The sequence below is a fragment of the Gymnogyps californianus genome, chromosome 4, assembly GCF_018139145.2.
Source record: "Gymnogyps californianus isolate 813 chromosome 4, ASM1813914v2, whole genome shotgun sequence".
NCBI classification, from domain to species: Eukaryota; Metazoa; Chordata; class Aves; order Accipitriformes; family Cathartidae; genus Gymnogyps; species Gymnogyps californianus.
The window spans coordinates 43197652-43221017 of NC_059474.1; the positions used below are offsets into that span (position 1 = coordinate 43197652).

The following is a 23366-nucleotide window of genomic DNA, read 5'->3' on the forward strand; positions in this document are numbered from 1 at the left end:
TGTGTGACTATCGTGACCAGAAGCCAAAATTAAGAGACTAAAAATAATTTGCTTTAAGTGCGTTCTGACCCTAATTATTATTATCCCTTGTTTTGTTGGGTAAGGGAACTGTTAAATGTTATTAGCAATGACATTTTTAGTTTATATTTGTGATTAAAATCTGGAATAACACCCTCAGAAGAATTTCAGTATGCTGCTAAGTAATTTTTAAAAAATGTTGTAATACATACTATGTTTTTATTACTGCTGTCACTGTAGGACTAGACTGAAGTGTTGGTAGCCTTGAAGTCATATTTTTAAAAGACCTTTTTTTTCCCTTTTCTTCAAACTGGTAAATTAGAACTGAAAACTAGTTTAAAACAGTAATCCATTTCAGCATTTACTGTGTACATCTACTCTAAGAAGTAATATCTGTTTGTCAGACTAGGGTTCTGTCTGGCCTGGTGTGATATTTCAGACAGTGGAAGTAGTGAATGTGTAGGGTAGGTAACAGGTCAAGTGTGTGGTGATGTCTCCTTAGAAGACTCTTGTACCTCCAGCAATTTGTGATTGATATGTTTGAATCTGCAATTTGATAGCTCTGGTTGAGGCCTGCGAGTTCTTACATTTGATGAGACATTGTGACAATCCTCTTGTGCCCTCTCTGTGTCGCTCTTGAATTTGTAGACCTCTATCCTATCCTGCCTGCCTCAGCTGTTTCTGTTTCAAACTGAAGAGTCATATTTCTTTTAGTTGCTTGTTGCTGGAAAGCTCTTTTGTACCTTATGTCATCTTTGTTGTCCTTTACTTCTCCGGTTTCTCAAGCAGGGAGGAGCAGGTGGAACCGCTCACAGTATTCACTGTGGATTTATCTAAAAAAAAATAGGATGTTTTCTGTTTTGTTTTATATTGCTTCCAAAAATAATGCCTAATTGTTCTGCTTTTTCCTAACCTTTACACTTACGTTTTCAGAAGCTATAGAAGAACAATACCTCAGTCCTAAATAATTAATGGTCAACTTGGAGCCCATTTCCTTATATATGTATTTAGGACTGATTTTTTTTGTACTTTCCCCAGTGTGAATTGTTCCCATTTATCTACAGTGAATTTAGTCTGCTGGTTTTAACACCTATTTCCTCAGTGAAATGGTTCTGCAATTTTTTGTTTAATTCCTTTATCCCTTTATTACTTTGAGTAACTTAGTGTTACTGGAATATACTGTGGCCTTCAGAAATTGCTGTCTCAGAACCCTTACAAATAGGTTGTACTTTGCTAGCCCCAACATAGGTGCCTGTGGTGTTCTATTGGTGATCCATGTCCTTAGGAAAGAATGACTGCTGATTCATACCCTCTCTCTTCTATCTTTAAACAATTTACCAATATGACAGCTTCTCTTGGTAGCACAGCATCTTTAACGGTTTTTGGCAAGGGAATGTGTCAGATGCCTTTTAGAATTTCAAGCATGCTGTGTTAGATCTCCTTACTCTCATCTCTCTTTAGTCTTTAGAAGAACTCTAAAATGTTTGTCAAACATGACTTTCCTTTGCAAAAGCAACACTGACTTCCCTCAGTATGTCTGGTTGTTTTTATGGCTTTAGAACAATTTTTGGCAGTTTGCTATGTACAGAAAAATATAATTAGTCTGTAGTTCTCTGGATCCCTCTGGAATCTCTTCTTAAAAAACAAGTGATCCTTCCACCCACGAAACTCCCAAAAGCTTGCTGTCACTTTTGCCAGCTTCCAGTCATTTGCTAATGAGGCAATTTTATCCCAGAAGTTTCACACTGCAGTTACTTTATTTCCTTTAGAATTAGGGAGTGATAGACCCCAGCCCTGGCCATTTGTCACTCCTTCCTCTGTAGCCTCTTCTGATGTTTTGCTCTGAGGGGCTAAACCTTCAGTGAGTTGCCTGTAGAGGTTCTGCTCAAGTTCCTGCATGGTACCAAAAACTGATTTAGGGTTTTGTTCAGAGTTTGGGGATTTTCTTTCTCTGTGGCCTTGCCTCCCATGAGCACTTTGCTTTTTATTTTGATCATCTGCTTGCCTTATTCAGGCACGGTTCCTGTTCCTAAGGTGGTGTTCAGTTTGTATGCACTTTTGTAAATTTTTCCTCTACACTCTGATCTGTCCGTAAATTTTACATTCAGTGACAGATTCTGTTTGACTGCTAAAGCTAGACTGCTGGTTTTACAAAGGTTGACTTAAATTCTAGTAGCTTTTAATCTGTGTCAGCTTCCCCCTCCCCACAAAAAGAGTTTAATTTGGCGTTGGTATTTAAAGTCGTCATACTGAAGTTCAGTGCATACAATCTTAGTGTTGTCGTCAGGCATTGCATCTTAATTTTTTTGACTTGTCTTTATGGTTTCATTTTAGCATATTTCCTTCTTTTATTTTGCTCCTTTTTTATGGAAGTCTGCAGTAGTGGACTGTTGTCTTTATTAATAAACTTGGTCAATATTCTCGCAGAAATAAAAGTTACCATCACAAAGCCAGTCTTTGAAAATAGCATTTTGACTCAGGTCTTGTACGCCCCTGGGGGCCGCAGCCAGAGTTTGGTGTCCCTGACTGGCTGCATGAAAAAAATATATTAAAAAATATGTGATCTTGACATCTTCAGTGTGACATTTATCCAACCTGCTGATAATTGCCATCTTTCATTACAGTTACATTGCTGGCCTTATAGTCCTTGGATGTCATAGCTACTGCCATCATCTTAATTGTGTTGGTAATAATAGCCTAACAATAGAGTTTACCTTAGTAGGCCTGGAAATTCAATCCATATTTGATTTGATGAGTTAATATATTGATATCCAGTTTGATGGCTTTCCTATATAGTTTGTATCAATATCTTGCTTATTTGTCTTCCTTCCATCATATTTCTGGTATGCTTGTTATGTCACTGTCCTTGATTAAAAACAGATGTTTGGGTTTTACAGCTTGTGCTGCTAGCATTTATGCTGAGCTATATATAAATGTTTTGGGGTTTTTTTGCATGTGGGTGTTCCTGAGTAGGACTGTGTGCTTGACTTATCATGATTTCTCCATTGAATTTTGAAAACTTCAGTCCACTCTTTTACTAGACATACAAAGTTTCTGTGATTCCATTCCTAGTGGAAGTGAGAGCATGTGCTTTTTATTGATCTGATATTTCTTCGTCTGCTATATTGCTTAAAACTCTCCTATAATCTTTTGTTAAGTACCATTGGAGCCTTACTTCTCCTGCTTATCTCTTAAGAAATGTGTTTGTAACTTAGAACTTGCTGTAGTGAACTCACTATGTTAGTCGTCTACTTTTGAGGCACATACTGCAATTGATTGCCATCAGTAGAAGTTTCTAGCAGGACACACAAAATGTCGGTGAGGTTTTTTTTTTAATATTGCAGCTGTGAGTAGGAGCTGTCGTGAGGAACAGCTTTTGCAGACTTTCTTTTATGGTAACAGATGCATATAAAGTGTGCTGAGTTACTGTGTGCTGAGTTAGCGTGTTAGTGTGTGAGGTCTCATGAAGAGATTTCATTTTGGCCTCCTGAGGGCAGTCTATCCTAAGGCATTATTATATTGGTAATATTTGGTTAGTATATCTATGTAGTCTTAGGGAAGTGGAGTTGCCTGTGTAGATACAAAGTTGATAGCTGGCATTGCTGTTACCAGTTTTGTAAAATCCAAATCCATATATCCTGAGCTATCTGGGGACGCGAGGCATGATTTTTAAAGATGGAAAGGATTTCAATATTGAGTTCAGTGAAATTTGGATAGAAAGTGGATATCTAAATCCCAGCCTTCAAAATCTCTTTATTACATTATTATCTACAGTTAAAACATACATTGTAATGATCATCTATTGCTGTTAGACAAATTTTCCTCCTTTGATGTGTTGCATAGTGTGAGAGGCTGTATTGCATGAAACTGAAATGTATATTGCCTGTTGCAATTCTGTGACTTTTTTTTTTTTTTTTTTCTTTTAAAGCGTAGTGTAGTTTGTTTAAGTAAAGCTAATGAAAACTGAACTTTCCAAGACCTGGTACACCCACTTAATTCAGGTACTCAATCAGTGTTTGAAAAGACAGGGCAAATGTAGTGGTGGAGAGAAGTCTTTAAAGAGCATTGGCTCTTGAAGAACTCTGCTGAAGCCCCAGATTACATTTTATTTTCACCCACACATTATGTTCAATTTCAGTCCATGTGCTCCTTTTTGCTGTACATGTCTGTTGAGTTAGTAACAAATATTATCTGTACCTTGCCAGACATCTTTAGATCGGCATGACTATGACCACAACAACTGTTCTAGTATTTTATGCTTTTATTTTTCATATTAACAGCTCATATCTGTTAAGATCTGGGATATTTTTTGTTCATTTCACAGAACAAAACACAACATTGAAACCTACAATTGTGTTTTTTTCACTCATTAAATACATCAGATCCAATTCTACTATTTTTTTCTCAGTTTTTTTCCTTCGTGTACTTCACTGTTATAGTGTAATATTCTGAAATTAAAATTAATCTTTCTGTCATAGTTGTTAAAACTAAAATTGCTTTGGCTACTTGGAGGTCTGGTAACAAATTGCTAGTTTGGGTATGATGATGTCAAACACGCTGAGACAACATACAAGTAAAACCCACCAAATCTTCCTTGGTATCATTATACGCACATTAGGATAATGTCAGTGGGACGGTTGGGGGGCAGATGTCACTGAGCTAACACTGTCTGCGCACATGGAGCTGCGTGGATGTTACTCACCGTTTCCCAGGCTGCTGGCTGACACTGCTGAGGTGGCCTTGCATGCGTAGCGTGTTGACGGGTTTGACATTGCTGCGTTATTTTGAACAATTTGTTTAGGGATAACTGCAAGTTGACTATATGGTATTCCTGAAGCATGTTAGTGAAGCAGTTTGATGTTTTGTGAATTCTAATCTGCAGATCTCCCAGCTCTGTACTTCTAATGCTAAATGCACCAAAAGTACATGTTGCACCACTATGATGGAGGCTGTATTGTAAATAGATCTCCACCCGTCTGTTGAAGACCTGTTAAAAGCTCGATGTTACAGTGTTTTACTTCCTGCTGCTGTCAGTCTGACTTTTCATCCTGTTTTTTTCAGGTAGTTGGTAGGTTTCTACTGAAAACTTCCTGCAACCCTGGAGAAAAGAAACAATATAGTAATTGCATGTGTTTTGTATAGATGCCATTTGGTGTGCATATATGATTTTTGATGGTGAGACGGCTCTGCCAGCAGTAGACAGGAACTGCATCCATTCTCTGCAGGTTCTTGTAGCTCTTTTGCTGGAAGGCATATAGAACGGAGAGCTCCTGTAGTTTTATAGTTCACCATAATTTTCAGGGCACCAGAGTGGAGGTCATGCTAAGCTTTCTGCTATGCAGTGGAGCTGTATTCAGTCGATCTGTAATTATTAGATTAGCGAGGTTAATTTACTACATGGTTTTGCAAAGCTGTTCACTAAGCTTTCTGTAAAATATTTGTTTCTATTAGCACCATGGTTCCTTTCTTCCTAATGCTGTATTATCTGGCTTCCAGTAATGCTTATCATGCGCCTGTATCTCTCACTGATTAATTAAGGTGGTGTCTTTCCATTTGGGGGAGAACCAAATATACTAGATTATTAATAAGTGAGGTGAGTTTTGTTCATAAGAAACGATTTATTGAGACATATTCAGCTGAAGCTGCCCATGAAGAGGTACTTGCATTGCCAAAGTAATAAACTTAGTTTTGCCTCTAAAAAGGACAACTCATTTGAGCTCCCCTTACTGTATTATCCTTCATAAACAGGAACTATATTTCTGCTGTACTAACTGCTGATTAATGCTCTGCTACGTCAGCTTCCTCTGACTTCCACATTGAGCTCAACCACGCTTGCTGGGTGTTCAGTCCTGAATTCTGACTTGACATCTGCCAACAGCAGCCAGGACAAATCTGAACTCTGAAGTAAGGGCGGTGGAGACGCGCTGATCAGCAACTTTTTTTTTTTTTTTTTTTCCACTTAAGGTGCTGTGTTCTTTTTGCTTCACCTTAGGCTTGGATGGCGCTTGTCCTGGGCAAAGACAGATCACTGATGTCTTAGTCCTTGGAATTAGTGATTAGAAACACTGTGACAGTCCATCTCTGCTTTTAGGATGTATAGGCTGACCTGAAATTCATTATTTTAGAGTGACAGTTAGTAGCGGTAGCTGTGCCTTTTCTTACACCCATTTTTATGTGTTGCAAGAAAACACTAATAATCACAAATGAAAACTTTGTTCTGCTTTTGTGAAGTTAGTCATTTAATGGATTTGCTGCTCAGAAAATATTTAAAAGTAATAATTAAAAATTACTTCATTCTTCTATTAAGATTTTTAACTGTGTTATGCTTTTCATATACAGGACTTTGAGGGAAACAACTCACGGAGCCTATTTATATTTGGAGATCTACATTATGTAATTACACTTTTTTTCCTAGTGGAAAGTGGATCTGGAATTTAGCAAACAGAAATTTTTGAAAGCTGCTGCTGTTCCATACCTGAAATGACATCATCCATGTACAGTTCAAGATCTTTGGCTTTAGTAACAGTTGTACTGATGGAAGAATTACATTTTATTTTAGGTTTTCGTTTATTATACATTATTATACTTGAATTAGTCAATGATCAGAGACTGTACAGCTGAAGTTAATACAGAATTTAAGAAAGATAAAACTATTGTAAATTAACAGTATATTACAAAAATGTTCTGTGAATCTGATTCTGAAGTATTGTAGGAGGAAGTGATCTAATATGTTAATAAACAGAATTGTGCATTATACTGTAGAATAGTGTGGTAAAACAGGTTTTCTTTTAGGCAGGCCCTTTCCTACAAATGACTCCAGCAGTTGCTCAGACAAATGCTGCAGGTAAAAGCTGTCTCCAAAATCCACTAGTTCTTCATCTGCAATAGAGCAGAGGTGTGTTGCCTGTTGTATGGGAAATCTTATCTTATTAGGTATTATTTTCAACACCTTTTGCAGTAGCTTGGAAAGGTCCTGTCCTTGGCAATGTATTTTTGTACCCTCCGTTCTCCTTTGTAGAAATACTCTGTGATGTCTGGGCCAAGACTTGGCCAAAAAAAGCTTGACAATATGTTTAGTTGAGTGTTTAACAGAACAGTTTCAGGCAAAAAAACCCCCAACCTAATCCATTCGCTCTGATGAGATTTGTAGAGCTCCTGCCGTCAATGATGTAATCATTCTGAGTAGTGGCCATGTGCTGTTATTTTTCTCTTCTTTCTTGTTCTGCAGCTGTTTCTGGACCATTTATGCTACTACAGAACTGGAAAGTGACAGCGGTCGCAAGACTTGGCCCTTCCCCAGGGTCTACCTGTTGCACTGCTGTTGTTTCATAAAGCAAAAAATTTCTCCTTCCTGGTGGTGTTGGACTGAAGTTCATTCGTCTTCCTCCTCTGTATAGCTGCTGAAATCATTGCTGCACAGGTACTGTTGCTTGTAGTCTGGCTTTTTTGCTCTAAGCATGAGTTGAGCATTATGTTCCAAACACATTGTCACGTTCCACGACATTTGTATTGGAGATTCAGTGCAGTATGAGATCATTTTATGTATTAATCACTTTTGTAAAAGGATGCAAATTGTGGCTTAATTCTGAACTAGAGTCGCAAGGTTTAAGACATGTTAAAGAATACTGTGTGCTGTCTGGAATAGGTTGTAAATTTCTTGGGGCAGGAGCTGTGTTTTCATGTGCCTGATGTGTCTTATGTGCTCATGGTTCTGTTCAAACAGAAAAACTGTGCAGGGGGAGGGCTTTTTCTTTTAGCCGGTTCAGGAGAACGAGCTAAATGTCAGCAAATTCTGCCCCTTGCAGGTACAGCTGAATTGTGAGGCAGTGAATCAGGTCTGTTGTCAACGTGCTTAATCTGAGCAGGCATTTCCCGTCCATGCATTAATCCATCTGTACTACACAGCGTGGGTTTGGCAGCTGGGTTGTACAGCCAGAGCATGCAGCTGATTCCCTCAGCATCATGACATGATGGATAATATGATCTCATGAAGTACTTACTTACTTACTTACATATTAAATCCGTTTGGGCTGCTTGCAGAGATAAGGTTGTAGTTGTCCAGATGTGGGGAATCAAGGCATTTATTAGCATACAACCTAAGTGAATTAAAATGGTCTTTGAGAGTGGTAATATAGAAAGAAACTATGATTTATAAGCTAGGGTTTCAAACTGGACTGTAGTTTGGTTTTGATCCCCACCCCCCCAGTTGACTGTGATGGAAAAAAATTGTGTGTGTTAACTAATGGTTGCTGTTGTCGTGAAGTTGCAGGATAAAGGCATTGTGTGTTAAAGTACACCACCAGCTGAACAAACCTTCATGCATGTGGAACTTTGCAGCTCACTGTTGGTGCTCTTGACAGAGGTTTCTCTCGCGTTCCTGAATGTAGTTGCATTGAGTCTTCGATTGCTTTGAATACGCTTGGACTGAGCAGCTTCCTAAATAATTTGAAGTCTTCCCATAGCTAAACCTGAAGTCTTGCGAGAAGTTAGGACTTCTTTTTTTAGTCCTATAAAATGGTAAAAGTACACTTTCAGGTCATACTCTCTATCTTTGGAGTTTGCGGAGGGAGATGGAACTTCTGAAAGTTACTTTGATGCTTCCAAGATTTTCAGATTTTTGGCTTGAAAAGTATGTCATTTTCTTGTGCCACGCTTCTATCTCTGAATTTGTAAACCCAAACAGTCCCAGTAACTAAGTAACAGCACAGCTGAATGTTTTCATAAAAACAACTTTGCTGCTTAGAGATGTGATTTACTACTTAAGTGTGTGTCTGTACATATATACAGAGGCAAAAAGTGATGATGACCTCATCTTAAACCAGCTCACAAGAGCAGTCTCAGTTTTTTAGTCTCTAAGCCAAAGACAGATTTACTGTAAGCAGACAGAACTCCATTGACTTCAGTTGCAGTATCGCCATTAATATCAGTACTCACTTAATTGCTGAGATAATTCTGTTTGTAGTGATGAATGCTTGAAATGTAAACCTAAAAGAAAAAAATTATTATCTTGCATCTTTCCTGGTATCTTTGCACAGAAAGGAAAGAAGCAGCAGCTAGTTAATATTCAGGATTTTACAAGTAAATCTTAACATTTTATTTTTTTAATTTTGATATTGCCTTGTTAGAAGACTGTTCTTAAACGAATTTAACAGCACTTGGACCATGCCCTTTACTTACTTAGAATCAGGTGTAAGTGATGTCATATTGCAATTACTAGACACACAAAATAGACCTGCCTATTTTCTAACCTATTAAAAAAAAGCATCTTCAAGTACTTTTATTCAGCACAAGTTTCTCAGAATTTATGGGTCATGTTCCTCTGTTTTGTTTAAACAAGATTCCGGGTCACAAGCAGAATATTCTGATAAATTCTAGTCAGTTTTAGATGCTGCATATAGCCCTCATTTCATCTGTATTCATAATATTTGAAATTTCTAAATCTTACACTTGCATGCTTGTACTGAAACAGTTAATAGTCTTTACCAGAAGGAAAACTTTCTATTTGTGTAATATTTATTGATGTTAAACCCACATTATATCAGCACAACAATCCAAAGTAATGATAATACATTTTTTTATAAATACAAATAAAAGGTGGCAAAATGCTAGTGAAGCTAAACAAAAAAGTAAATTAGCATGTCACAGTCGAGAAAAATTTGGCGAATGATATGACATACTTTTTCTAGAATAGAATCAGATTATTCCCAGATGACAGACTATGACGTTAATCTAGATTAACGATCCCCATAACTGGTCATATCCTGCACCAGAATAGTACTACCTTATGTGCTAAAGTTTATTAGTCACTAAAAAACAAAACAAACTTTGTGTACTTACAAAGCAATACACGTATAGCAGTAATGCAATATATGGTGTACACAATTACAAAATTAAAAAAACCAAACTAAGTACAGGACTTCTGAATAACTGAACTGAGATAAAAGATTTCAACACTTTTATTATAAATAATGAAAGATACCATATATGTGCTTCATATAAGGAATACAGTGTTTTCCTTTCATAGCAAAGTATCGTAGCTCGTACCATCAAATGCTCATTTTTCTTGTCAGGCCTAGTAATTCTTCCATCCCTCCCTCCCCTTCATCTGAAATTCATTTGGTTCTAATTTAAAACTACCTAGTCAGGTCTGACTAGGTGGGGCTCCAGTTTGATGTGGATTTGCCTTGCATTCTGAAAGTAGCCTTCAGGTTTTTCATCCACGGTGCACAGACTCTACCCACTAAAAGAGCTGTCATTTGTCTACAATCAGAAGAAAAAAATGAAATCTACCAGAGACACGTGCTATGTTAAGAAAAAAAAAAAAAAAGGCGCAAATTTGATGTTCTTTTTGTCCATCTTCATTTTCTACTTCCTCAGATCTGCAAGCTTATCACCTGTGGTGTATACTTGTCATTTAAATTCATATTGCAGTCTCAACCCATTTTTCACTTACTTACTATACATTTCTAAAATCCTCATACACATTACACAAGCTTTAAACAGTCAAACGTCCCATACATACACTCCCTAGATTTCAGCTCACCTTAGAATTTCAGATTCTTGAATGGGAGTATTACGAGGTTACAGACTGTCTTCAGGAAATCTACAGAGAGTTGCAACCTCTTGCCCTGTCCCCCTCCCACCCCTTGCAGTAACCTACTGCAGCGGTTCATACTGTCGGCATTTTTTTCCCCATCTAGTTACCAATATTTATGGTCTGGAGTAGGCTGTTATTACCTGTCAGCTCTTTTTCTTCATTATCTTGAAGAGGTTAAATTACTTATGCTTAAACTGTCTTTGCTGTATGTTTGTAAGTAAGCCTCCTCCTAGATGGCAAAAAGGAAAAATACAAAAGAATTTAAAAGTTATGGTGTTGATGTTGCTCTATAGAATTGTCCATACTAACAGCATTTAAGGCAAGATATTTTTTTCATTGTAGAATAGAAAGCAGTGTGCAGAGATACAGCATTTGCTTACGTTTCTCTTCCTTGTCCCTTTCCTGTTTTATTCTTACAATATTGCACTTGTTCATTGTAGCTATCAGAATGCGTTGCCATTTTAGAACTATAGATAACGATACATTCTAATTTTCTTTGTGATCTAATGGCCTCAAATAAAACATCTTGCGCCATTAAGATTGTGTAGCGTCTACTTACTGCTTAGGAAGGCATGTAGTGATAGTGTTCTCTTCTGAAAAATCTGTCTCTGATGTATTTTGGCCTTTATGAAAAGGGTTATTCGTAAGAGCTGAAGCAACTTAGGTATAAGGAACTGGTGAATGTGATTTGTTGTGCAATGTGTACATTTCTATTAATAATCTATCTATTCTTCTAATTTGGTATAATGAATAAGGAATATATGGTTATTGTGTTTGTTGTTTATCTTTTGTACTTGAAGGTGTCTGCCTTTGCATAAAGTGACATAGGAGTATCATTGGTCAAGGCAATGGCTTTCAGTGTTTCTGCTTTGAAAGAAAACGATGGAAGCGGCAGCTGGATCTACAGATCATCACTCTCTACCAAGCCAGATTGCATTGTCAGGTGGACTGGATTTGCTTCAGGCTGGAAAGCTGCTTTGATGTCTAGTCCTTGGTCACAAAGTGCAGCGTATCGGCTGGCTGAGGGCCGCACCTTCTTTGGCTTGGTTGTCTGAGGTGGTTGTTGCCACTGAGCTGTAGATTAAAAAGGAAAGAAAAAATGTTGGCCGTCTTGAGCTTTGCAACAAAGCGTGCCAAATGCACAATCAACTCTTTGTAAAGGAGATGCTAATTTCTGAGCAGCAGAAAACCATTATATCAAAGGTAAGTTTGTTTCATTTCTTGGTGGTTTGGTTTTTTCCTCAGCATCTAGTTTCACCTTCAAATGTGTTTGTTACTTTGCCTTTTTGGCATGGCTTTCTACTTTTCCTTTTGTCACTGAGAAGGGTGACAGCAAGGGGTTTGTTTCCGTGCGCTGGTATTCCAGTGACAGGCCTGTTCGAGGGTTATTTGTTGTATATGAAAGGAAATCATCTGGTTGCCATTGCCACTCCTCCTATGCTGAAGAATGCCGAACCAAGTCTCTTAATTCACAAGTCCCACTACCACCACAGAAACCATCATTTATCATTCCAGTCTTTCTTCTGCCCATGCCCCCCTGCCCTGCCCCACCCCGCCCCGCCCCGCCCCACCTCGTTTATTCTTGTTACAAGACGACTGGTAAGAGATTTTGGTTTAAGAAAACGTTCACTATGTAAGGAGCTGCTTTGGAACAAACTGAATAATGAAGCAGAAAGCCATAAAACATGTACTACACTTCTGGTAGCTGTCACAGGTGTATTACAGACTAATGTACAAAAGAATACAAAAGGTTAGGGAAGTGCTAGCAGAGCAATAGTAATAATGATCCACAAAAATAATGTAATCATGCCGTTATCTGTTGTTAATTAGCTATATTTAATATACTACGCAAAAACAGAAAGCATGCATGCTTGTTTTGCTTTAGGTATCTGAAAGATGGTGAAATGTACTTTGACAGAGCATTTGTTGTCTTGATGTGGATCGTTATTATTGAGGAGAAACTATAAACAAAAGAAAGAGAGACCAATGTAAACCATTCTGTGAACAAACTGAAACTTATAGAACTGTTGCTTTTGAGGGGATTAATGTGATCATGAAAATGAAAGTCACTTACTATAAACATCCAACCTGGCAGTGCAAGACACAATCCCAGCCTCATTCTTAGCTGAAACGGTGTACCAGCCGGCATCCTCCTTTGTAGCTCCCTGAATAAGCAGGCAAATGTAGCCGTAGTTATCCTGGTGCATGCTAAACAAAAGAAAAGTAGAAAATTACTATTTAAATTGCAAAACAGCATAGACTATTTTTAAATGTCATTATTAACCAACCCAATCTTAGTTACAGATTAATTATAGTCCACTTTTAATTAATACGGAACTTCCTCTGAAATTAGCAAGCGGAAAATAAAACCTTGAGTATGGTTGACAATTTGGCAGTTTAATGTCCTGTATTGAAAACTAAGAAGCAAAAATGCATAAAGTAACTTCTCTTTCATAATTACAGATTGAGACATCTAGAAATCTGATTTAAGTAGTAGGGATGCCAGACCTTACCCAGACTTTTTGGGGAAAGGATAAAAAAACTTGAGGAACGAGATACTGAAATAGTCTTAGGTATTTAGAAGGACAGCACTAATTTATTACAGTGTCACATCCGTAACGAGTTCCTTTTCTTGCAGTATATCATGAGTTTGCTTTTAAACATTCCTACAAAGTGTTAGCAAGTATTGAAGACAAGTTTGTAGAACTTAGAATATAAAATACTGAATCCTAGTTGCTTAACTACACAGCAGAGTTATGAATCAAGGTTTCTGCTGAGAAGCAGACAGCTTTACTTAGAAGCCTAGGTTTTCACCAGTAAATTTCTATAAGTCGTAGTTCTAGAAGAGCAAAACTACTTCTCCACTTGCTTAAACATGCAAAGATAGTTGTTTAAGTCCAAGGATGGAAAACAGAACTAACATTTTAGTTCTGGCTCGGCCACCAGGCTGGCCACAAGTCTGAGTAAATCTCATAAATTATTACAATAACTAGTTAATATTTATGAGCTGCTGTTCACACAAAGCATTCTTATGACCTTCAAGGTTTTCATTTGTGTTACAGGATAAATCGCCATTGAAGTTATACATGGGGAGATTATTCTAAGTCAGTCTAACCTCACTCGGTCAGTGTTGTATGTGAGTGACTCGTTCTCCTTCTTCCAAAATATCTGAGGAGATGGCTCCCCCGAGATTCGACACTCGAGTCGCACTGGGAATCCCTCAGTCACACCTGTGTTTTGTAGCTTCTCTATAAACACAGGTGCTTTGTGTACTTCCTTAGCTGTGAAAATAAAGATTGCAGTCATGTTGACACTAGTCTATGAAAATGTAGCCTTTCTTTCAGCAACATGCTAAAAACCAATAATGAAAAATCTGAGTGGCAGGAAACTTAAGTGTTGTCTTCATTAATCACAAAGTCCAATCCCGGTTCATCTGAAGAAAACAGTCACGTCAGTATTTTAATAGGGCAAAAGTGAGCGCTAATAGAGCTGAGTGGTTTCCCCCCCTTCCCCGAAAGAATTGAAATGTGGAGCATGAAGACTAGATAAAGTGGCTGCACCATGCTTGTTAAACAGTGCTCCTTCATGCTCCATAAAAGGATGGGCTTTTAGTTACAGAAGGCACTGCTCTGCCAGAAGGCTGGAATGGCATTAGTCTAACATGCTGTGAAGCACACAAATCATACCATACTACCTACCCATTGGTAGATACGGGTCTGCACAAATTGCCGTTAAAAAACCCATTCAAGTAAATAGTCTGGTTTGTGGCCTCAACTGTGCCTCAGGACAGCCGCCCTCTTTTCTTAACTGTGTGCACAGAGGTTACTTGCCAGTCAACTTAGGCCACAACATAACATAAATGTATCACCTATAAATAGCCTATAGTTCTGTTACTGCCAGGTTTCCTTTTCTTACCCCCCACCCCTCAACCATGTCATTTGACGGCACTTACGTTTTCCTTTTTCATGTCATCCTTACAGTGCTCAGTGTGGAAGCTTAGCATGAAGATGTTACCTGCAACAATGAGCTCCAGGCTGAACGTATTTTCACCAGCTCGATTGCTGGCAATGCACGTGTAGATTCCAGCATCTCTGGCTGTGACCGGTTCTATGATCAAGGAGTGCACACCATTCTCACGCACTAGCATTTTGTGGGAACTATCAGGGCGAATTGGTCTTCCATTAAGTTGCCAGCTTAAATCTGGAGTCGGTAATCCACTAACCTTAAGTGTAAACAGAATAATGGGAAATGGTCTTAGCCATACGAAACACTGGAGGAGTCCTGACTTGTTACTGCAGAGAAGTTTGGTTTTGTTTGCTACTGCAGGTGTACCACAAGATTTAAAGATCTAATTCTGTCCTGAATTACACATTGACTCAGTTGTATTCATTTACTTACTTTCTGGCCAACTCCCTGAATTCCGTGATGTCTTATGGGCGTGACTGATAAAAGATCAGTGTTTAGATATGCTAGAAGCTAAATAATAATACATTGCAAAACAAAAGGCAGGGTGACACCTTTTGTCTTTTTTTATTGTTTGCTCTTGAAGTGGAATGAGAAGATATTCCTTTCTAGATTAACTTCTTGTGAAAAACTTGCAGACAAAAAGATGTTAGCTTACTAATTATTGAACTCTTAAGTTCCATTTCACTTAGGTGTCACCTAGTGACAGCACCGCCTGCACTAGTTAATGCTTGGTCTGTGTGAACAAGTCTTGCGCTTTTGAAAGCCGTGCCATTTGCTGTGGGTACTGCTTGAAAACAAATAGCTTCTCCCAAATATATCAGTATAAAGTAAACAGAAGTCATCCAAGCCTTAATTAATTCTGTTAGGCAAAGTCATAAATCAAGATTATGTTGTTTGAAACTTTAATGGGGGATCGAAACTCAGCTAGTAAAAGGACTTAAAATGGAGAAGCACACTGTCTTTATAGTGTGTGCTGCTTCCCCCCACACCCCAGCACAGCTGCATTCTAAAAATCAGTTTACAGTGAGCTGTAAGATTTGCCTGAAGCACTTTCACTGGGGAGGAGGCAAACTTTTAACATCCACTTCCTCATAAGCAGTGAGATTGATTAACCTATTGACAGTCGCTCAAACTGCCAATAGGTAAAACAGCTTTAAAAAGAAACTAACTTGGTTTTTGAGTCAGCTAATGTTATAGAAAGATTGCTGCTATCCTTGGCGTGATACTTGCCTTGCAGTCCATTCTGCATAGTTTTCCTTCTTGAACAGTCAGGTCTCCAGGAGCCTGCAGAAAATGAGGCCGGAAGAATCGTTCCTGAATTGGTTCATTTTCATCACCACTGTCCCTTGATCGAGATCGTGGTCTTAAAATAACATGAAATAAAGGTATATTATTTTTTTTTTCCTCTGCTAAATCAGAAGAACCAAAATCACTTATAAGACTACTTTGAATTTTGAATCACTTCTTTGAGCTATAACATAATCACTCCATATTTACACACATACACTCGTAGCATTTGGCTCAGACTGAGTTAATTATGACACTGTACTTATTGTTACTTTCATTTAATTCACATGTTGTGGCAAAATATGATCTAGAAAACAATCTTGCTACAGAATAATTGCTTGTAATAATCATGTATTTATACATGATAGTATTTTTGTGTAGAGTTGGTCTTTAAATCACTGAAATACAAATAAGTCGGTAGGCCTTAGCATATAGCTTCAGTTCCCCATTTCTAGTGTCCTGTGTATTTAATCCCTTCACTGTTGCTGATTACACCAGGAAGTGCAGGTACTCTTTGTTAATTATGTTCACCTTTCAGAAAATAACAGCAGCTAAAAGCTAACTCATCTCAGCTGAGAAGAGACTTCTCACATCAGCCTTGTATTTCGTCTTCTCTTGTTCTACACTGCTGAAGACCATACGGAAAATTCTGTGGATTGAAGTGCTGTGGACATTTATTCCTCATTTAACAGGTTTTTTTGTTTGAGATATTCTTGAACGTTTTCAAAGCCACCAAATTGTGGTGTCTTAACAATGAGAATTTCATTTGTGAGCAATAGGAAGAAAAACTTTGGTTGTTAAATTATTCTTCATAAAGGTACTGTGAAAAGTTTAATAAAAAATAAAAAGAAGGAAAAATAACTCCTGTCCCCAGAAACAGTATCAATCACTTTAAGCTTCCATGATATCATTTAATCTGTTTTCAGCATTGGCTATTCTTGCCTGTTAACCTATTGAATCTTTTTCAAGAGGTTCCTTGTTTAACTGGATTTTTTTCCAATTGAAAAATAGCATTATTCCATTTGTGTGATTTAGTGATCAAACAAACTTGTAATAATTGAAACAAAATTTTAGATCAGCTTTTGTCCTTGCCTGTTCAGCTCCAATGAATTCCATTCTGGAGCCAACTGCTGCCTACAGTAACATCCTGTTGCAGTGAAGAGGAACTATTCAAATATCCTCCAAGATAACTTTTATCAATGACACTTTACAGTGAAATTCTCTTTTCTGAATTCCATTTTCTGTTAACTTTTGCCAGTGTTTCTGTTTGGGCCAGTGTCTGCAGTATACATGCTGCAGTATATGTGGCTATACTGCATTTTCTACTGCCCAGGGGCGTTTCTTTAGGTTAAAATAATTCATAACAAAAAAAGCTTAAAACCCCCAACAGCTACATTTGGAAAACAAGATGCTGTACTACTATATGGAAGATGAACACTCTGGCTGCACTCTGTTCCACTCAGGTTAAGTTTAATTAGAGTTGCTTGAATTTGGTTTATTTTGTCCTTCTCTCTATTATTGCTCTGTTTGTATTCTGACCAGTCTTCACTTTTGCTACAGTACTATCTGTCATAAATAGATAAATTTTTACTTTTTAGTGATCATTGCGGGCTTCCCACAGCTATAACTAAAGGCAAATGGGGGAGGGGGGGGGAATCAAGCCCATACTGCTTATTAATGTAGGAATGGATACTGAAATGGGGAACACAGACGGACATCTTTGCACACACTACAAGCTTATGTAACTCTTCAGGTGCCTAAATCCAGGTCTTAAGCACCTAATATTTTTCGCCACTTGAACATGCCTGAAGCCACTTCAGTAGCTCCTGCATTACAGCTCGTAAGCAACACTAGGCTCTAGTTGGCAAGTTCCTAACCAATTTTGCCAGCATACATGCCTCATATGCATGTAGCTGGGATGGAAGATGGATGGTAATAAAGAAAAACTGTACTCTTATCTTTTGGTAGTTAGTGCTGCAAGACCCACTAGGAATGACGGTATCATCTAGTCGAGTGCTACACAGCGCAAGCAACCCATGCAAAATCTGCCTTCATAGTACTTATATGCATCTGGTTAGATTCTGTTGATAAGACGCCAATAAAGTACAGGTAGCCAGTGCTTCTTAAGGTCTTGCAAGGCTGAGCCAGGCAGGTTAACTAGCACCACAGAAGTGTGAAAGTCCTTCTGAAAGCCACCATCTCACTGCTGCAGCTGCATAAAAAGGCAGCACTGGTCAAAACTGGGGGGGGGGGGGGGGGGGGGGGGGGGGGGGGGGCGTGGAAATTTACACCAAATGAAATGGAAAACACAAAAGGTTAGGAGTTTGTGACCTTTTTTCTGATAGGATGTTCTTGAATTGTGGAGACTAAGTTTTCAAATTACACATTTGAAAGGAAACCTAAATCAGCATACTGTTTTAGTCTAGTCAGAAAAAAATAATGCTTTTTATTTTTACCTCTTTGTAAATTTACCTCTAAAATTGCAGACTACTTTTTAAGCCTTCACCTTGAGAGGTGGAACTGGGGTTATTTTAATTCTAAAACATTTTGTGGTTTTAAAGAAACAATGAAATGAGTAGAGCTAAGTACTTCAGATGTCTAGGAATGACAAACTGCAATAGACTGGATTACCCTCGGATTAGTTGTGGGTTCTTTAGAGTTGTCATGTGGGCATCAAATTGCAAAGATTAGTTTCAGCAGTACTGACATCATGTACTAAATGTGTCCAGGGGAGAATCCGTGGGTTGGTGTGGCACAATGCGCTAGGGATTTCAGCGAGCAAGAAGCTGGGGAAGACTTTGTGACTGACCATATGATAATGATCACTAATTTGGGATAAAGGAGATGAAGTTCAAGTTATTCCTCTAATTGAGAGCAGGGGCAGTAGGAATATTTCTTTTTTAAGTCTTTCTTAAATCTCATGCATTTTAAGATGATTTATTTGGGGCTCTGGCTGCAGTGCATGGCAAGACAGCTTAGGTGCTACAATGTTGAGCACCATGATGTCTAAGGGATTGAGCCCAAGCTTTGTACATGTCAGACAATTCAGACGTTCCCCCCCCGAAAGTAATGCTAAGAAGGTAATGTTTGCAAGCTAAGCAAATTCCATTAAAAATGAAATAACAACTACAGTGTTTTAGAATGTCTGTGACATAGTGAAGATGACAAAAACCAGAGTTCTGCCAGAACACATTCTGTAAGCGATTAAAAATACTTCAGGAAAAAGCCTGTCAACAGTGTAACAAGTCATAAAGTTCATTAAGCTAATAATTACACTTGTAAAAAAAGAAAAAAAAAAAAGGGGTTGTTGCTCTCAGGCAGAAAAGCTTATAGAAATAACATTATAGTGCCACAGGAGTATTACTTATCAAAAGTATATGGCAATATATGTGACAAATGTTACAGTATATGGGGGAGCACAATATTGTGGTACGTTACATTAGGAAAGCCGATGGTGGGAATCTGTCTTAGGAAGGTTTTACATGCTCACATTTCATCAGTGTCGGGGAGAACTGGATGATGGGAGTAGTGGGAAATGTCACTAAACAGAAATAGTATTGTGCTGAATGCTTAGCAGAAACAGACCTTCTGTAAGGAAAGGTGTCGGGATGAGCCCTTCACATTTTACAGGAATACGAATCCACAGTAATTGCCCTAATTTTAATTAAACTGCTATATGGAAATCTCTTAGTTATAATTCATTACTCTACTGGACACCCAACCAAAACAGTAGTGGCTGCCTGAGTGCTTGTCTCAATTAGAAGATAAAATACCAGCCGTAAGCGGCTTCGGACTTAGATTGCATTTGGAGGGATTGAAAAATGAGCCTCCCCCATTATTACCCAAGGGTTCTGCCCGTCGCAGAGAGAGAGAGGACCCACATTTTATCCTTCAGAAAGAGGCAGGTGTCAGCTGCTCGCTGCTCTCTTACCCCCACACCTATCTTCCTTTCTCCCGTCCCCGTTTCTAAAGATGTTTCCCGTCTCACCCTGTGTGCACTGACTAATTCAGCTGAAACCTGACTCTTCAGGGCAGCTTTTCCCTTCAGGGATTAACAGAGACTTTTCATTTTTACCCCTTATTTGCAGGTGCCAAGTGCCTTATTTACTGGACAGGCTACGCCAAACGGAGCCAGCTTTTTGGGCTGTTCTCACAATGCAGTGATAGCCGGATACTCCCCTCCATAAGCAGTCTGAGTTTGGGGCTTAACAGGCCTGAACGTGAAGCGTTAGAGGGGGAGCTGGTAGGACGCCTCAGTGAGACGTTGGGAAGTGCTTTCGGGACTGTGGGAAGCCCAGTTTGTCCCGTGCAGGAAGAAGACTGATAAGGTGTTTTAAACAGCCAACCTCGCTTCCTAATACTTTCTGGTTATTGGAGGAGGGGAGAGAGAGCCTGTTTGGCATGCAGCAGTTCTACAGTACCTACTACTACCACTACTAATTGTTACAGGAATCACTTCTTTATTGCACATTGACTGTATGTAATTACATCTATTCTCTCTATTACAGTTGGGCAATATTGAGATTTTTGTGGCCGTTGTGACCGTGAAGCAAAACACGTGCCTCACCACAGCAGAAACCGGAACCGGAGCCCTCATACTCCCTTGAAAGCAGTTCTGTTCGGGTAACCAAAATGGTTTTTTTGGTATCGTCCAAAGATGTCTAAGCCGTGCTAAATACCCTCATAAATGCTTTGGGTAATGAAAAAAAAGTATTTGAAGGGAAAATTCCCTTATATGGTCCGAAAACATAAACGAAAGCTTCGTATGTGAATAATTGTAAACTCACCAAAGATAAGTTTAATACTTTATTTCTGACTCATAATTCCTTATAAGAACCTGAACAGAAATCACGGAAATACTAAAATATTTCTAATGTAAATCTAATAAACTTCTTTGGCATGCAGTTATTTCTGCTGTTTCTTTAAATGAATACTTATTAAAAGCTGCAGAAAATACAGGTTCCTGCTAGAATCCTAGTCAGGTGAGATGTTTTAAAAAAACATCTAAGTGACAAGGTCCTTCCCAACAGCTGATAGTGTAATTTGAGATAAGGAGTAATTAGTGAACATCACAAAGAAAGGAGGAGGAGACAAGCAAAATTAAAGCTACTTAAAAGTCATGTAATTTCAGAGGTTGCTTATACATCTGAGTGTGCAAGCTTTGCAGAAATCTTTAGACAGCAGAGGCCACATTTCTTCCTGAATGCCATACTTTTAACTTACCTTCTTACTTCCCACTCTTTATCTTATCATCATAATTTTGCAAAACACTTATTATTAACAGAAAAAAATAAAGAAAGCATCAAGTACCTTCTCATATGAGGCTGACCAGAGGGTGACCAAGGACTGCGGCCTCTTTGATTTACGGCTTGAACCATCAGCCTGCCCGTGCAACTTATTCTGCCCTGTTATGATGATGGAGAGGAGGAACATTAAAATACTTAAAGCATGTAGTATTAATAAACGTTCAACCTCATCTCTTCTTTTTTGCCCACCTGTTACAGAGTCCGTAATACAATCTTCTTTCACTAAGTCATTGAAAAACATTAGTCAAGGTGATACCTTCTGATACTAAACTATTTTATCAGCTTCCAATCTAACACAGAACAGACTGGAATAATTGTGACTACAACACAGTCATGGTTAAAATGTTCCACCTGGAAGTTTTTCTTAAAAAAAAAGATTATTAGTATCACTGGCAATTAAATCCTTACAACAGCATATTGACTAAGTTGTTGATGTGGGTGGGAGGTTTCTCTGTGTATGGCAAGTGGACAGAAAGACGACTAGTTCAAGATCAGTCACTCTTGAAAATGGCACTTGGAAAGTGTTGGAGGAGGTTAACGACAGAGCTGCTGCCTCCAAAGTGGATTGATCCGCTTGATCTGGTGGGGCCACAGCTCAAAAATAAAATCCATGAATGTAAAAACCAAAAGAATTGTGCGAGTACTTAAAAGGGTCCTCTCCGAAGAGCGAGCCTGCTTTGGAGGTAGGAATCGCGCCAAAGCACACAACTGCACTGGTGGACGTTGGAGATAGTTCAGTCGTCTTGGGTTATTTTCAGTGAATGATAAAGCTTTAAATAAAACATGGGCTCTGTTGTATTTAATCCCCATTTTTGGTTTTGCTTTGTTTCTTATGTCAAAATAAACTATTTTGGTCTTTAAAAGACAGATTCTCCACCACAAGCACTAGAGGTAAATTTGGGCTGGGACTGCCTGCAGCCAGAACTGCTGACATCCAGGGCTCTAGAATTCGCCATGTAAGGGGTAAAAGCATCTGGTGGTCTTAATAAATAGACACAACAGATACAAATATAAAAGCTATATATAAAAATAATACTGTAGTAAAAGTTTATATACTTTTATATAACAATGTAATTTTAATAACTTTTCAAAAATGATAGTGTTATATAGCTCTTCGATTAACGTATAGAAGATGTACATCTGTCTCTCTGCCCCTTGGACTGGTAGCAGTAAGGCAACACCCACATCAGCTTTGCAGTGTATTTCAGGTCTAAGCTGTGAGCTCCACGCTCAAGTCTGTCACCATACAAGTGACAAATATTTTTGTCACAGTAAATCAGGGGTTGCAAATAGCTGTTCATTAACAACTGGTCAAAGCCCATCGAAAAACAATTGCCCTGGGGTCACAAGCAGCCTTCAAATGGCAATGACCTTTGTGTTACTGCTGGACTGTTGGAGGTGAAGGCTCTGTGTCCCGCTTTTGTGCCATGACCCATTTAGTCCACAAGAAAAATACTTGTGTTAAAATAAGCCATTGTGCATGACCTGCAGCAGTTTCTTAAGCAAAAGCTTTTTCTGTGTTACAAGACCATTAAAAACATCTGGAACAAATACATTTCTATTTTAGGCACCACTGCATATTCATCTTTTTCTGGCAGGTGATTAATTCACACATTTTGGGGTAATTTCTGCATATCTGAATACATGAAGGCATCACAAATGGAAGCACAAAGAACAGTAAGGAATTTGGATAGGGAAGAACAAGCAGGAAGCCAAAGATTTGGAAAAGTCATGGGATGAATGGGAAGGAAGCGATGAGTGGGAAGTAATTCACGAGAAGACGGCCTAGAAAATAAGGGAAATCCAGATTGAGGACTGGGTGCCTTGCGCAAAGAAGTGGAGAGAACGGGATAACAGGAAAGAAGGTGAAAGTAAGAGCTCGACTTGAGCACATACAGCTCATGGAAGGAGATCAGTTAAGGGATGTGACCTGTAACTAAAGGCCTAAAACAGGCAAGGTTTTGTGTTTTTCTAGGCCCAGGGTCAGTTTGCTCTGAATTAAGTTATACGGCCAATTTTACTGCAAACCCCAGAGGTGTGTTAGAACCTTAATTCCAGATCGCTGTGCTTTACATCGCCGGCAATGGTGCCTGCCATATTAACTGCCACGGATGATTTCCAAGGTGTGTCAACAAGTCACTCTACATACATAAATCCTGTAGTATTCGTCCAGATCGGGAGACGGCATAAAA

General features: G+C 38.6%; 1 protein-coding gene across 3 annotated transcripts in view; it reads right to left on the reverse strand.

Moving 5' to 3' along the window:
• Positions 1 to 9510: 9510 nt before the first annotated feature.
• PALLD (palladin, cytoskeletal associated protein) overlaps positions 9511 to 23366 on the reverse strand; it is a 208775-nt gene continuing 194919 nt past the window's right edge. For all 3 annotated transcript variants that reach the window (XM_050895394.1, XM_050895395.1, XM_050895393.1), the window contains 6 exons: positions 21179 to 21273; positions 15812 to 15944; positions 14630 to 14837; positions 13731 to 13896; positions 12690 to 12823; positions 9511 to 11689 (listed from right to left, as the gene is read on the reverse strand). In XM_050895394.1, the coding sequence (XP_050751351.1) occupies positions 11517 to 11689; positions 12690 to 12823; positions 13731 to 13896; positions 14630 to 14837; positions 15812 to 15944; positions 21179 to 21273 (909 nt within the window). In that variant the 3' untranslated portion in view covers positions 9511 to 11516. The remainder of the gene's footprint in view (positions 11690 to 12689; positions 12824 to 13730; positions 13897 to 14629; positions 14838 to 15811; positions 15945 to 21178; positions 21274 to 23366) is intronic.